General features: G+C 59.4%; 7 protein-coding genes across 9 annotated transcripts; 5 read left to right on the forward strand and 2 right to left on the reverse strand.

Moving 5' to 3' along the window:
• Positions 1-268: 268 nt before the first annotated feature.
• IUM83_10035 (putative carbohydrate esterase) lies at positions 269-1247 on the forward strand (the record flags this gene model as incomplete). 3 transcript variants are annotated; one of them, XM_067934518.1, is made up of 2 exons in its annotated part: positions 269-1161; positions 1241-1247. In XM_067934518.1, 2 exons carry the CDS (start codon positions 269-271, stop codon positions 1245-1247), a joined length of 900 nt encoding a protein of 299 aa, XP_067793269.1. The 3 variants fall into 3 exon arrangements, with proteins under 3 accessions (XP_067793269.1, XP_067793270.1, XP_067793268.1); XM_067934517.1 differs by lacking the exon at positions 1241-1247 and having other exon boundaries at positions 269-1083; positions 1136-1181; XM_067934516.1 differs by lacking the exon at positions 1241-1247 and having other exon boundaries at positions 269-959; positions 1039-1049.
• A 948-nt stretch (positions 1248-2195) lies between these two features.
• IUM83_10036 (putative secreted RxLR effector protein) lies at positions 2196-2564 on the reverse strand (the record flags this gene model as incomplete). Its single annotated transcript, XM_067934519.1, has 1 exon — positions 2196-2564. One exon carries the CDS (start codon positions 2562-2564, stop codon positions 2196-2198), a length of 369 nt encoding a protein of 122 aa, XP_067793265.1.
• A 1644-nt stretch (positions 2565-4208) lies between these two features.
• On the forward strand, positions 4209-4952 carry IUM83_10037 (putative endo-1,3-1,4-beta glucanase; the record flags this gene model as incomplete). Its single annotated transcript, XM_067934520.1, has 1 exon — positions 4209-4952. One exon carries the CDS (start codon positions 4209-4211, stop codon positions 4950-4952), a length of 744 nt encoding a protein of 247 aa, XP_067793266.1.
• Positions 4953-5310: 358 nt separating this feature from the next.
• IUM83_10038 (TRNA guanosine-2'-O-methyltransferase) lies at positions 5311-6771 on the forward strand (the record flags this gene model as incomplete). The annotated part of the gene is made up of 1 exon (XM_067934521.1): positions 5311-6771. The coding sequence occupies one exon, from the start codon at positions 5311-5313 to the stop codon at positions 6769-6771; it is 1461 nt and encodes a 486-aa protein (XP_067793452.1).
• A 177-nt stretch (positions 6772-6948) lies between these two features.
• Positions 6949-7386, forward strand: IUM83_10039 (trna (guanine-n2)-methyltransferase; the record flags this gene model as incomplete). Its single annotated transcript, XM_067934522.1, has 2 exons — positions 6949-7136; positions 7227-7386. 2 exons carry the CDS (start codon positions 6949-6951, stop codon positions 7384-7386), a joined length of 348 nt encoding a protein of 115 aa, XP_067793259.1.
• A 4060-nt stretch (positions 7387-11446) lies between these two features.
• On the forward strand, positions 11447-14017 carry IUM83_10040 (uncharacterized protein; the record flags this gene model as incomplete). Its single annotated transcript, XM_067934523.1, has 3 exons — positions 11447-13495; positions 13550-13790; positions 13902-14017. 3 exons carry the CDS (start codon positions 11447-11449, stop codon positions 14015-14017), a joined length of 2406 nt encoding a protein of 801 aa, XP_067793398.1.
• Positions 14018-14348: 331 nt separating this feature from the next.
• IUM83_10041 (uncharacterized protein) lies at positions 14349-14858 on the reverse strand (the record flags this gene model as incomplete). The annotated part of the gene is made up of 1 exon (XM_067934524.1): positions 14349-14858. The coding sequence occupies one exon, from the start codon at positions 14856-14858 to the stop codon at positions 14349-14351; it is 510 nt and encodes a 169-aa protein (XP_067793332.1).
• Between the last annotated feature and the right edge of the window lie 160 nt (positions 14859-15018).

The following is a 15018-nucleotide window of genomic DNA, read 5'->3' on the forward strand; positions in this document are numbered from 1 at the left end:
CCGGCGGGAACCATGTCGCAAGGATCCCCTGGCAAACTGGGCGCCCGACCTAAGTACGACGCGTCCGCCATCTGACACAAGTCCCAGTCGATCCCTCGCCATCAAGGACAACTCGACACGCCTCCGCCCGCGCACTGCGAGCGTGGAGATCGAGGTGCCAATTATACCGGCCGCCACGCACATCTCGCGCTATTGTGCACCACCGACCTATTTGCAGCAGCTGCCCCCCACTCCAGAATTGGCCACTTCCGGTCGGGACGAGTCCGACATGGCGACTGGCAAGCGCCCGGCAGCTCCGAGCGAGGCCCCGCAGGTGCAGCACAAGCAGCAGCAGCAGCCCGACGGCCTCGTGGGCTTCGCAGCTGAAAACCCATCAGAACCGCAGGAGCCGCTGCTGCACAGGATGCACCACCCCCACCAGCAACGGCAGTCGCCCAATGGAGACCAAGCAGCAGACGAAGACGCGGACGTGGACGTCGCCGTCCCGGGCGAGAAGCTGCTGATCCCCAAGGTCCGCACCTTCTCGCTGCTGGACGCCGCCTCCACCTCGCAGCTGGGCAAGTATCTCGAGGAGGAGGAGGCGCTGCACCCGCCGCTCGAGTCCTCGGGCAGCAGCAGCTCGCTGCGCGCGTCACTGCTGAGCTCGAGCGGCTCGGCGGTGCCCCGGCCGCCGCACAGCAAGAACCTCGTGCTGGACCCGGAGTCCAACGGCGCCGTGCTGCAGGCGGCCGTCTCGTCCGGCGCCGAGGTCGTGGAGGTCGTGGCCGAGCAGAGCTGGCTCATCACCAAGCTCGCGGTGCAGCTGATCTGGGCGCTGCGCATGTCCAAGCGCTGGATTCTGTGCGCGCTGCGGCTCATTTCGTTCGTGCTGCTGCTCCTGCCCCCGATCGTCAAGGTCGCGGTCTACTGGTTCGTGGACGAGAACGTGCACAAGAATATTATCTACGGGCTCAACCGACGTAACCTGCTGGATGTGTACACGGTGCCGCAGACGGCCAAGGACGCGGAGACGGCCTTGGCGACGGGCAAGTCGCGCAGCTCCAGCGTGACCAGCGCCTCGAGCGCGAGCTTCACGGAAGCGAGGTACCCGGTGGTGGTTTTTGTGTCCGGAGGAGCGTGGATCATCGGCTACAAGGCGTGGGGTGCACTCATGGGTCGGGTGTTGGCGTCGCTGGGCGTAGTTGTCGTCATGCCCGACTACCGCAACTTCCCGCAGGGCGTGGTGCCCGATATGGTGGAGGACGTGACGCGCGCCATGCAGTGGGTCTTCGACAACATTCACCTCTTCGGAGGCGACCGTGAAAACGTGCACCTCATCGGCCAGTCTGCGGGGGCGCATCTGGCCATGTGCACGCTGCTGGAGCAGGTCGAGAAGAAGCGCAGCGCTGCAGCGAACTCCGCAGCTTCGCCGAGCAGCACCAGCAGCGTCGGCGGAATGGGCAACACGTCGGACTGCGAGAGCGTCGAGAGCTTGTCGCCGTTGGCGCAGCCGATCACGTGGAACCTTCGGCAGGTCCGCAGCTACATCGGCATCTCCGGGCCGTACAACATGGAGGCCAGCATCGCAACTTTCCACCGCCACGGCTTCGACCGCGCGGTGGTGGAGCGCATCATGGCGCACCGGTTGGCGTACTACTCGCCGTCCTTGCGCCTGCTAGCGCTGAGCGAGCTGCCGTCCCGGACACGCAAGGCGCTGCTGGAAGACTTCCCGCCGTGCTTCCTGTTCCACGGCACGGCCGACAAGACGGTGAGCTATCGGTCGTCGGAGCAGTGCACGGCCGCGCTCCAGTCTTGCGGCATCCCGGTGTCCACGCGCTTCTTCGAGGGCAAGACGCACACGGACCCGATCATCGAGGACCCGATCGTCGGCGACGACTTCTTGCTGGACGACGTGATGGCGGCACTGAAGGCGCAGGCGCCAGTCGACCCGATCTCGGGCAAGCCTCGCTACGAGCTGGGCGCGCGGCCGCAGGAGAAGCGGTACTTCCCCAAGTTGCTCGTCCGTGCGGCGCGGAAGATCAATCCGTTCTAGACGTGGGGACGTGCAGTAGAGCACAGAGCTACTAGGGAGACGTGGGGGGCTGGCTGACCGATGAAGGGTCCATCGGCTCGCTCTTCGAAATGAAAGCACTATATATTCCTTTACTGTTAAGATGGACGGAGCCTACTCGCCTAATTAAGTAGAGCCGGAAGTCTCACTTGCCCATGCGGTTCTTGAAGGTGACGACAGCGCCGATGAGCACGATGGCCAGCACGCCGGCGAGGGCGGGGCCCACGAACGACATGGTGCTCGGCCCTTCGTGTTCGGTTTTGTGGGACTCGGCGGCAGAGGCGTCGCTGATGGTGGCGCCAGCGTCCAAAGACCCGGAGCTGCTGGAGCTGCCGGAGTAGCTGGAGTGGCTGGAGGCGGCGGCCTCGGTGGTGACGGCCTCGGACTCGTCGGTCTGCTGGCGCAGCAGACGCGCCTCAGCGGGCAGCGCCGCCTCGGCCGCCACGCTGGCGCTGCAGACGACGGCCACGAGCAGCAGGAGCAGGGTCACGAGGCGGAGCTGAGGTCCGGCCATGTCTACTTGGCTGAGAGAGAATCGGACTGAAGAACAACGAAGCGTTGAGAATCAAATGGCCAGACGCGCAGATGGCCCAAAGAGAGGCGGAACGCCGCGATTAAATTCAGATGGGGACGAGATGGGCCTTTGTATGGCCGCGAGTATCAGCCCGACCAGCTCCCAAATCGTAGCTGGTGCCGACCACGCGCGCTCGACGGCACGATCGCCATTTGGCCGGCCGCCGCCTTGGGCGGTTCATGGAGGGGATTTCCCTTTCTGCGTGGACGCCGGACACTGTCCACGTTGGACTCTCAGGTGCGCTTTGGAGCGATGCTCGCCGAAGTCGGCCTGACCTTTTCACTACTTGTCAACTTTTGCGTTGAAGCATCATCTTATCCTGCTTCAGATCAAGGACTGGCATGATTCGGGACGCTACCAACACCCCTTGCAATCACGTTTGGCAGCGATTGCGGTCACCGCCACATGAACATTACAATCAGAACGTGTTTGTCAACGTGGGCGGGTGAACTACAGAACCGGTAGTTGTCCGCGATATTTTACTTGGAAGCACTACAGTGCACGGAGCTCTGTAGTCGACGACGTACTGGTTGAGTTGAGCATCCATGCACAGTACTGTACACAGGTGCAGGTGTCGTGAACTCAGCGGCATCTTTCTCACTTTACAACGCGTGCGCACCACATTCTGTACGAGCTTCCCAGAAAACAACCGGACATCGATTAACCTATTTGGCAAACTGTGGGCGACGACTGCCAGCAGCATTCGGCAGGATCGCTGCATGTAATTATTAATACATGATGAAATCACCGCATGGCACCACGCCAGAACTGACGACTCGAAATGCATCGATCTGTAGCCGCCACAACACAATGTGCACAAGCTTCAAGCAACGACATGGAGTGAGCACTATGGATGCAAAGTGACTTCTGCAAATCAAGCTCACGCAAGCGCGTGGAACATATCGACTCCCAACCTTTTCCAGTGCAGCATTCAGGAAAAAGTGAGCCCGTGGCTTCTTCGATCTCGAAAAATGTTGCTTCGGAAGTCGACATTTTTTCAAGAAGTCATAGCTTCACAGCGGCCGATAGGAATGCAAAGCAACAATGTCATGAGCGACGAGACCACTACTTACAAACTTCAAATTGCGGCGGAGATCCGCGCGTAAAATCTTGGGGATTGTGGTTTGCTGGCATACTCGTTCGAACACTTGTGTGAGCGAATACTTTTGGAATACCAGCGCCACTACCTTACATGTACCTTACAGTACGTATAGAAACTAGGACCGCGGCATCCTGTTGGGCGGCGCTGCGTTCTGCAATCTTGACGAATAAACTTGGCCTTTGATTTCATGAAACCAAACTTGAAAATAGTAGGTTTCGGTAGCTATCTGCTGGTTCTCGTAGTATTGATTCGATAACTCGAATACTAACCGCTCATGTCTGCGTGTCCGTGACACCATACGCAGAGCTTGATGTGAATTTCTATCGCAATCAACGCTTCATCGCGGCGATTACATCAGTTTTTCGTCCGTCTCAGCAACCGAGTTGACACCCTTGGGAGATACCAGGACAGCCAACTCAGTTCTCTCTTTGCAGTATACTAGATAAACCATATCGACAATTCATCGCACCGTGCCAATAGCCATGGGAGCTACCGACGTGGAGCCCCACATGGAGACTGCAAGCATTGTTGCCAGGATGTTCAACAACACAAAGCTATTTGTCGCTGGCCCTGCCCACGCGAAGGCTGGGTTGATCGCTATTCCCGATATCTTCGGCCCTGACAGTGGGCGCATCAAGGAAGATGCAGTGGCCCTCGGCAAGCTCGGCTACGCGGTCGTTCTTGTGGATGCTGCGGATGGAGACTATTTCGAGACTCTCGATGGCGAAGATGTGCCGGCATGGCTGCTGAAGAACAGCTTTGAGAAGGTCGCTGGCGCTCACGTTGGAAACGCTATCGCTTATCTGCAGAGTGAGGTGGGTGTCAGCTCGATCAGTAGCTATGGCTACTGCTGGGGCGCATACATCGGCGCGAAGCAGTCTTCTCTCCCGATCCCTGTGATCAAGGGCCACGTCTCCTTTCATCCGAGCTGGATGGCGGAGGAGCTCATCAACGGCGATGTCCAGAAGATGGCCGAAGCAATCTCCGTGCCTCAGTTGCTGTGCTCCGCCGGTAACGATCCCCCCGTGGTACGCGAAGGCGGCGCTATGGAAAGCATTCTCAAGGCTAAGCCGGACGTGGGAGAGTGCTGCCGAGTTGTGGATTTCCCTGGTATGGTGCATGGCTGGGTGTGTCGCGGCGACCTCGCGGACCCCGCCACGAAGGAAGCAGTTGAGAAGGCTTGGCGCGTGGCCTCCGAGTTCATCCAGGCGGTCAACCCACTGTAGATTCGCCGGCAGTGTCCCCGTTGCCATTACTTGGCGACGTTAGCTCCTACAGTTCGCTTGACAGCACAGTGTTGTTTGGATGAAAAAGGCAACTTCATGTTGAAGTGACTATACAGTTGGTATACATGTATACAACACTATCGGTACACTGTACCGGTGCTCTCGCCCACCCAAACAACGCGCACCATCACTTGGTCATTGGACGCGTCTCGCCTGCCCTGCACTCGCTGTTTATCTCGCCCATCGTAGCGCGGCCACTGCCCCTTGGACTTGCGTCTAGTAACCCAGACGCCTGCCGAGCCAACCACCCTCTTTGCACCGCCAGACTCGCCCAGATCGCGTCGAAATCTGCGCCAGAATGCCCGAGTACCTCGTGTTTTTCGTGCACCAGCACTTTGACTTCCGCTACCCGGAGCTGGAGGCGCTGCTGACCATGCAGAAGCTGCCCAGCGTCGCTGAGACGGTGCTGAAGGATCCAGAGACCGGAGGGATGCCGGACCCCGAGAGCTCGCCGCTGGTACGCGTGCAGCTGCCGTCCGAGGATCACGCCAAGTTCCTCTCGGAGCGCGGCATCCTCGTTAAGGGCGTGTACGAGGTGTGGGGCCACACGGCCAATGGAGACGGCTACGACGACCTCGTGACGGCTGTGGACAACTTCCAGGGACCACAGAAGCAGCAGATTCTGCAGGACGCCAAGCGCTCGTGGCGCATCAACGCCGCCGTCTTTGGCAAGAAGCTCAGCATGGATGAGCAACGCGAGCGGCGCGAGCGCTTCCGTGACGTGCTGCCCTTTGCCGGCCCCGTGCAGATGAAGAACCCGGACGAGACGTTTTTGATCCTGGAGGAGCTCGGACTGGACCAGGACCTGCACCCGGGCATGAAGCCCAAGCAGATTTTCTTCCTGCGCGAACTTGCAGGCAGCGAAAAGAACCGAGGACGCGGAGGTGCGCGAGACCTTGTGGACCAGCAGACGCTGAAGCGCCGAGCCTACATTGGACCCACATCGATGGAGTCCGAGATGGCTCTGCTGATGAGCAACATGGCGCTGGTGCAGCCTGGTGACCTGGTCATTGATCCGTTTGTGGGCACCGGCAGCGTTTTGATCCCGTGTGGAACTCACGGTGCCATGTGCTACGGCACAGACATCGATATCCGTGTGCTGCTGGGTACTGGCGTTGGAGTCACGGGCGCTGGTGTCGTCCCCACCGAGGACAAGGGCGATGGCAAGGAGCGCGTCAACGTGGTCACCAACTTCAAGCAATACGGTCTGCCGCTCCCGGAACTTGTTCGTGCAGACAACTCCATGTCGCCTCTTGTGAAGCAGTGCAAGGGTTTCTTCGACGCGGTGGTATGCGACCCTCCGTACGGAATTCGCGCTGGTGCTCGCAAGAGCGGGCGTAAGCGCCAGATCAAGAGCGACGTGAGTACCGCTGTCAAGCAGCCGAATTACATCGCCCCCACACAACCGTACGCGGCCGAAGACGTGATGAAGGACTTGCTGGAGTTCTCAGCGCAGACGCTGCGTGAAGGAGGACGGCTAGTGTATTTGCTGCCTACCACGTACGAATACACGGACGCTGACCTGCCCCGCCACCCGAGCTTGCAGGTGATTGCGAACTCGGAGCAGAAGCTGACCAAAAAGTACGCAAGACGCCTCATTACCATGGTTAAGCGTACGCCGACTGCGGACGAGTTGGCAACGGCTGAGAGTGCAGCGACAGCAGCCACGAGCAACCCTGGTGATGTAAGTTTTGCGAACCTGCGAGAAAAAATCCGGAAGCGCAAGTCAGACGCCGTCGACGGACTAGAAGAACACTAAACTGAAAATATAGAGGTGGTGTCTTTTGTCGTTTGCTTTGAAGTGACCACGGGGTTCCTATCTTGCAGGCGATAAGGCTAGACCTCGCGAGAAAGGCAATACGCGAAGAGCTACGACGCATAGGCTGCTCCTCATTATCCCTTCTTGTGAGCTATCGCAAGAACGCCGACACGCAAGATGACTTCGATGTCGCTCGAATTCATCTTGAACAAGCCCGACGAATCGGTCGGTCCTCGCACCCGCAAACAATGGACGGCGAAGACCGCTTCCGTTCGCCGCAGAGCTTCCCCAGCGACCGAACCCGATGAGAAGAGCATTCAACACGTCGCCCACAGCAAAAACGAGGACCCTCCACCTCTTGACAGGTACCGCACGACAGCTTTGTCGTTGAAGTGCTGACCTTTGCTTGTGCTAAACCATCTCCGTCGATCCCACACCATTTTGATTGCTTGCAGGCAGCAGCATGTGCGGCAGCTGCAGAATCTGCGCCAGCGCCGCTACAGAGAGCGGAAAAGATCATCGGCATCGGCCCAGCAGAGAAACGCTGAGCGTCTGAAGCAGGAGAACTCTGCGCTGGAGACGGCAATCGTCCAGCACTTCACGTCGCGGATGTAGTCGACTGGAGCTCCACAGCATGCAGACCTTGCTGTCAAAGCGCACGCACTAAATCTACTACAACTAACAGAGTATCCTGTATGTTTGTCTGTAAGTCCGTCCGTTCTCTATCTTGGGGGCTTAGCCTGCCGTAGAGCATCGTCGGGGGAGCGCCCTTCCCGCCTGGCGACAGTGTATTAGTAGCCTACCCTATGGCATCCCACCATCCTTTTGACTGGCTAATCTATGCCCGATATTACAAAAATAGCCTTGCGTTATATTTATTCGTGCTGTGATAGGCTGAAATTGCCACCCGCTAAAATTTCCGTTTTGATTTCGAATTCGGGCGCAGCGGAGCGACGCAGGGCGCGGACGGCGGGCGCTACGAGCCCCACAGGACGCGAGCGCCGCACAGCGACGACGGTGCGCTGCGTGCGCGATATAGCAACCCGTATATGCGCCCTAAAGTCGATAAAGTTAATAGACGACGACCTTCTGGGCGTGAGCTAAATACATAATATATTATTACTGCTCTGTGATTGGCCGAAATCCTCTCTGTTAGAATATATTGCTATTCGGGTGCCACACATTTCGCGATACAGCGCGCGAAATACAAGACGTGCGCTGGACAGGGGTGATCCCGGACCTTCAAGCACCTTCCACAGGACCTTCAAGCACGCAGGATCTTCAAGCATGTTGGACATTCGTGCACCGAACGCGATCGCGTAGTAGTAGAGCGAGCTGGAACAGCGAGCGTAACGGGTTGGGACAAACGGTATATCCAGTAGTGAAGCGAGCTGGCACAGCGAGCGTAACGGTTACGATGAATGGTCCTTCAAGCGCGACCTGCGGGACCTTCAAGCACCGACCTGGCACAGCGAGCGTAACGGGTTGGGACGAACGGTATGGTCAGTAGTGGAGCGAGCTGGAACAGCGAGCGTAACGGGCTGCAATGAACGGTATGGTAAGTAGTGGCCTAGCGAACTGGCACAGCGAGTGTAACGGGTTGCGATAAATTGTCGATGAAGTACGCCGGACCTTCAAGCACTTCGGACCTGCAAGGCCGCAGGACCTACAAGTACCGAGCGCTATCCGTTGTAGTGGCGCGAGCTGGCACAGCGAGCGTAACGGGTTGTGACGAACGGTATATTCAGTAGTGGAGCGGGTTGGGACGAACGGTATTCAGTAGTGGAGCAAGCTGGCACAGCGAGCGGAACGGGTTGCGAGCAACGGTATGTTCAGTAGTGGAGCGAGCTGGCACAGCGAGCGTAACGGGTTGAGACGAAAGGATTGCCAAGTAGCGTAACGGGTTGCGCCGAACTGTAAACCCACCGGAGCGATGCGGAGGGGTTATGACAAATAGTGGAGCGAGCTGGAACAGCGAGCGTAACCGCCTATGACTAACCACACACACACCGCCGCGAAGCGGCGGCCATCGGCTAGTCTACTACAACTAACAGAGTATCCTGTATGTTTGTCTGTAAGTCCGTCCGTTCTCTATCTTGGGGCTTAGCCTGCCGTAGAGCATCGTCGGGGAGCGCCCTTCCGCCTGGCGACAGTGTATTAGTAGCCTACCCTATGGCATCCCACCATCCTTTGACTGGCTAATCTATGCCCGATATTACAAAAATAGCCTTGCGTTATATTTATTCGTGCTGTGATAGGCTGAAATTGCCACCCCGCTAAAATTTCCGTTTTTGATTTCGAATTCGGGCGCAGCGGAGCGACGCAGGGCGCGGACGGCGGGCGCTACAGCAAGCCCCACAGGACGCGAGCGCCGCACATCGACGACGGTGCGCTGCGTCCGCGACATAGCAACCCGTATATGCGCCCTAAAGTCAATAAAGTTAATAGACGACGACCTTCTGGGCGTGAGCTAAATACATAATATATTATTACTGCTCTGTGATTGGCCGAAATCCTCTGTTAGAATATATTGCTATTCGGGGTGCCACACACATTTCGCGATACAGCGCGCGAAATACAAGACGTGCGCTGGACAGGGTGATCCCGGACCTTCAAGCACCTTCCACAGGACCTTCAAGCACGCAGGATCTTCAAGCATGTTGGACATTCGTGCACCGAACGCGATCGCGTAGTAGTAGAGCGAGCTGGAACAGCGAGCGTAACGGGTTGGGACAAACGGTATATCCAGTAGTGAAGCGAGCTGGCACAGCGAGCGTAACGGGTTACGATGAATGGTCCTTCAAGCGCGACCTGCGGGACCTTCAAGCACCGACCTGGCACAGCGAGCGTAACGGGTTGGGACGAACAGTATGGTAAGTAGTGGAGCGAGCTGGGACAGCGAGCGCAACGGGTTGCAATGAACGGTATGGTAAGTAGTGGCCTAGCGAACTGGCACAGCGAGTGTAACGGGTTGCGATAAATTGTCGATGAAGTACGCCGGACCTTCAAGCACTTCGGACCTGCAAGGCCGCAGGACCTACAAGTACCGAGCGCTATCCGTTGTAGTGGCGCGAGCTGGCACAGCGAGCGTAACGGGTTGTGACGAACGGTATATTCAGTAGTGGAGCGGGTTGGGACGAACGGTATATTCAGTAGTGGAGCAAGCTGGCACAGCGAGCGGAACGGGTTGCGAGCAACGGTATGTTCAGTAGTGGAGCGAGCTGGCACAGCGAGCGTAACGGGTTGAGACGAAAGGATTGCCAAGTAGCGTAACGGGTTGCGCCGAACTGTAAACCCACCGGAGCGATGCGGAGGGGGCTATGACAAATAGTGGAGCGAGCTGGAACCGCGAGCGTAACCGCCTATGACTAACCACACACACACCGCCGCGAAGCGGCGGCGATCGGCTAGTCTCATCGAATTCAACTGTAATCTTCCACTCAGTGCGATTTAGCCACACACCCGTAATTGAAGCCGTGGAGTTCCTACTATCCACATATACGTACACCTTCTAGCGTCACCATGATGTGCAATGGTACCCCACTTCCTTCGGCTGCACGAATGACATTTGGAATGCAGTCTGCGCTCCCAGTGGCCCCGCAAGTTGCTCTGCACGGTGAAAGACAAAGTGTGTCATAGAGTCTCGCCCTCTGACCGCAATCTGCTCACAAAGCCAGGGACTCCAACGTCCTCATCGCAATTTGCCTTGCCTTGCCATCACGTCAAACCACAACGAGCAGTTCTCTGCAGTGCGAGGCGGAGCGGAAGCTGCAGGACTCTCGGTGTGCGAGTCGCCGCCCAGTCCAGTCCAAGCAGCAGTGCAGGAAAAGTATCCAGCGGGCAGCTGGAAGCGCCACCACCACGTTGTAGGGCCCAGCAAGCAGAGCACGCGCCGCGCGACTGGCAAGACGATAGCACTACAGTAACCAGCCAGCAGCGCGAAGGGCTCATCTAGACAGGCGTCCTCCATTGACCCGCGGTGTCCGCCAAAGTTGGACACTTCAACATGTGCGTGGCCGATCCCGTGAGCACCGCGGGAGCAGCTGGGAAATCTTAGCCGAGCGCCGCTGCCGGCGTCAGGCGCGCGCGTCGGCATTGGCCAGGGCGGCTGGCCTGGCCGCCAGTGGTCTACGGCACAGCCCCTGCCGCCGTAGCAGGCACAGCAGGGCAAGGCGTATTAGCTGAGCCTTCGCCCGGACCATCTTGAGGGAGGCGAAGTTCAGCGGCTGAACCCACTCGGGACCAGCTGGCGCGTCAATGACGATGCCACGCGTTGATCCTGGCGTGATTTGACTTGCGCTTGTATGCGGCATACTTAGATCGAGTAAAATCAGGCCGGAGCCGGCCCTTTTCGCATTTAGCGCGAGCTGGAGCGCGCGGGTTGCCCGCGGTTGTATCGGAGCCGGCAGCGGCGGTGCAGCCATGTTTTGAAGCACGTTTTGAACTGGACGTTTTGCCTCGGGGCAGCCGCGATCGGATTGGGCGGGGAAGTGCTGCGAGAACTGGTTCCCCCGCCGAAACGGATCGCGGCGGTCCGTCAGACGCCCAGAACGCGCACTGCGAGACCCGATCCGCGGTTGTCGCGCGTCGTCTCGGCGCCGAAGTGGCTGGCAGTCTGCATAGCAAAGATAATTGCCCGAGCTCGCGAGCAGAGCCCCGACCCCAGACCGACACGATGACGTCGCCCCGAGAAGCGGCCGCCGCGGCGCCCTCGCGCCCGGAGGCGCACGCTCCGGCAGCCGGCGCAGACGCGGACGCGTCGCCTGCGCGCACCGCCAGCAGCAGCAACAGCAGCAGCAGCAACAACAACAGCGCTAGCGCCACGAAGGACGCGGGCGCCGAGTCCGACGCCATGCGCAGCCGCCAGACGTGCGTGGAGTTCCTGCACATCATGAAGGAGTTCTCCGAGAGCTCGTGCGACGCCAACGAGACCGTGCAGCGCGTGGACTCGCTGGTGAGCCAAGACGAGCAACTGCTGCGACTGTTCCCGCTGTCGCGCACGCGCGAGGAGGACGAGGCCGCCCGGCGGCTGCGCCGAGCGCTCGAGGAGGAGGACGACGACACCATCGCCAGGATAGCGGCCGCGCGCGACGACGACAAGGAGGTGGACACGCAGGACGAGCTGCAGCGCTGGATGGATCTCGACCTCGGCGACCTGGACCACCACATGGACGTCTTCGACTTCCAGCACGCGCACGCGCACACGCAGCCGCTCGCGCTCAACGAGATCACGACCGACGCAGACGCCGCGCAGGTGGTGCCGCCCACCGCCTCGCCCTTCATGAAGCGCGGCACCAACGGGTTCCTACAGCAGAAGACCTCCGCCGAAGCCGCGCGAGGGCAAGCGCAGGCCGCGCCGCAGAAGCCGCTGTCCGCCGCCGCCGTCGCGGCGAAGAGCTCGCCGCTCATTAGCAAGAAGTCCGTTACGGCCGCGCTCTTTGACGACGACGACGAGGATTTGGATCTGGTGCTGGGCAGCGCCGCGCTGTCGAGCGGCCCGCCGCTCAAGCGCGTCAAGCTCTCGCGACCAGCGAGCGCGCAGTCGCTGCGTGTGTCGGTGCTGCCGGACACCGAAAGCAAAGCTGAAACCGACGACGAGAGCAAAGCAGATGAGGACGAGGAGGGCAACGTGTGGGGCATGGAGAACGACGGCTACGAGCACGACCTGCTGGCTTCAATCGACCACGCGGTGCTGTGCGATCGCGAGAACCGGTTCCTGCAGTGGGATCTAGAGGCCGCGCAGCAGCAAGAGCAGCGGAGGTTGCAGGCGAACGGCCTGACACGACAAACGTCCGCCGGCGCTGCGGGTCGATCCGCCAACGGGATTACTATCTCGACGAACCCCGCCATTAATGGACTCACTGCAATCCAAACTACCCGCTCGCTGCACCAGCCCAACGACAAAGTCATGGCGTCCAGCCCTATCAGCAGCAAGAGCCCGTCGAATGTGGACATCGTCGAGGACTGGAACAGCCTCGACTTTGGCACTTTCCAGAACCGCACTGTGAGCCACATTCTCAGCTCGTGTCTGCACAAGCGGAAGCTGCACCACCCGTACAAGAACCAAGTGCAACTCGTGAACTTTAATGTCCCGGGCAGCGGTGATTCGTCTTCGGGCAATGGCGCTGGACCGCATCCGCATCAGCTCGGCGGGTCCTTAGCAACCAGCCTTGCCTTTGGGGGTCAGCAGCAGGGCGGTCTCGACGGCTCGGACGGCTCGACAATTAGCGGCTTTGTCCCTCTGCTTGCGACTAGCCATGAAAACGGTTTGGGTAACAACAAGTCTCCAGGAAAGGGTGAAAAGAAGACGCCGAAGAAGCGCGAAGAGCGCAAGAGGCTCATGACGCTGAAGATGCAGGAGACGTTTGCTGATTTGGAAGGAACTTTTACTGAGCAAGATTTGGATGTCAAGGGAATTGTGGGTCCAGGCGCGTCGCTATCTAAAATGGCATTGTCTAAGTTGGAGAACCTGCCGCTGCCGGATCTGACAAACCTCCCTCAAGACCTGCGCGAACTTAAGCGCAAAATTGAAGCCACTGAGCACAAGGTCGAAGGAACGAAGCACCGTCACCGCAAGGGCGGCCCGTGCCCGCGCTGTCAGGTGCAGAACCAGTTGCGCGCTGCCAAGCGGGCGTACCACAAGCGTGCTGTGGCGCACAAGAAGCTGCCGCATGTTGTGGTCAACGCGGTGAACGACGAGGCGCAAGAGGCTGCCAATGCCCAGGCAGCAGCTGCCGCTACGCTGGAACTTGCGGGTAGCGTCACAGCCGCGATGAAGGCTGCTGCTGCCGCGGGTGCAGGAGCACGGAAGGGAAGCACCGGCTCGTCGGCTGGAGCTGCTTCGGGCAACGGCACTTCCAGTGCAAAGGCGAGGGCCGCACTTGCTGGAGTGACCAATCTCTCGACTGGGATGCTGAAGCAGGTGCAACGTCCTACGGCATCTTCCGTGTCGTCTCCTTCCGGATCGTTGTGCTCGACGTCCTCGGTGGCAACCACCGCTACGGTTGGGTCGACCAGCGGTTCGTCGTCGTCGGCATCCTCTTGCGGTAGCGTCTCGCCGCCGCCGTCTTCGACAGCGGCAGCTCTTCAGGCACACATTCGTGGTCCATGTGGAAAAGCATCATCGTCAGCAATGCCGTTCTCGTCGCCGTCATCAGCCTCGGTGTCACCGGGCTCGACATCCAACCCGTCGTCGCCCGAGACAGCGTCACCTCAGCTGCAGCACGTTACTGTGTCATCCGGTTAAAATGGCATTTGAGGTGAACGGCGAAGATCAAGCGGTCGGCTGGTGCAGCAGCGCACGGAGCCACGGCGTATTTATTAGTGTATCAGAGCTCCCAACATACGCCACGCGCGACTTGCGTTGCTCGGAACCCGTCAGGTAGTTGTATAGCATGGATTTGGAGGAAGGTAGTCGGACGCGCAGCACACCTGCGTCTCCTGTAGAGTGTGAAGGAGCGCAGCAGCGCGCATTAAGAGCACAAAAAATAGAGAATCCACGTAGCTTCCAGCGCCTCCACCGACGCCCCGCGTGTTGCAAATTACGTGAAATCTATTGGTACCATCATCATAGTCGCTCAGTCCTGTACTTGCTCGGCCTGCTGCGGCTTGCTGATGACGTTGGCGTCCAGCAGCGCCAGACGCGCGCAACGGCGCCGCAGCTTCTGCTCCGTCCACTGCATGTTGTTGGTCTTGATGTCGCGCTCCATCTTCTTGTAGTCCTCGCCGTGCTTGGCGATGAGCTTGCGCAGGTACTTGGCCTCCTCCTCGGACACGTAGTTGGCGGCGCGCTTGGGGTTGCGCTCGCCGAGGAAGTCGCTGTCGGGCACCTCGAAGAGGCGCGCCTCGTCCGCCGCCTCCAGCGAGCCCTCGGCGCCCTCCAGGCTCTTGCGCAGCGCGTCGTGCGCGTTCGGGTCGGCCTGCAGCCCGAGGTTGGCGTAGTTCTGGCGCGTGGTGAGGTTGTGGTCCCAGACCTCCTGCACCTTGGGGTCGCGCACGAACTTGGTCTTGAACTTGCGCAGCGGCTTCTGCTTGCGGCGCTGCGGCACCTTGCCGCGCTTCTTGATCTTCACGCCCAGGCGCACCATCGCTGTGTCCTCTGTCCGTCTACGTTGTCAAGGCACTGGAGCTCCGCTACTGCAGCAACGGCCGGAAATGTGTGACGTGTGTGGGGACGTCAGCACCAGCCAATGGTCGCGATCGCTTCAGTGACGCCCCCCGCGAGAGTGACAATTCCAACGGCTGCGT

This window comes from Phytophthora cinnamomi (genome assembly GCF_018691715.1).
Source record: "Phytophthora cinnamomi strain GKB4 chromosome Unknown Contig29, whole genome shotgun sequence".
In the NCBI taxonomy this organism is placed as follows: domain Eukaryota; phylum Oomycota; class Peronosporomycetes; order Peronosporales; family Peronosporaceae; genus Phytophthora; species Phytophthora cinnamomi.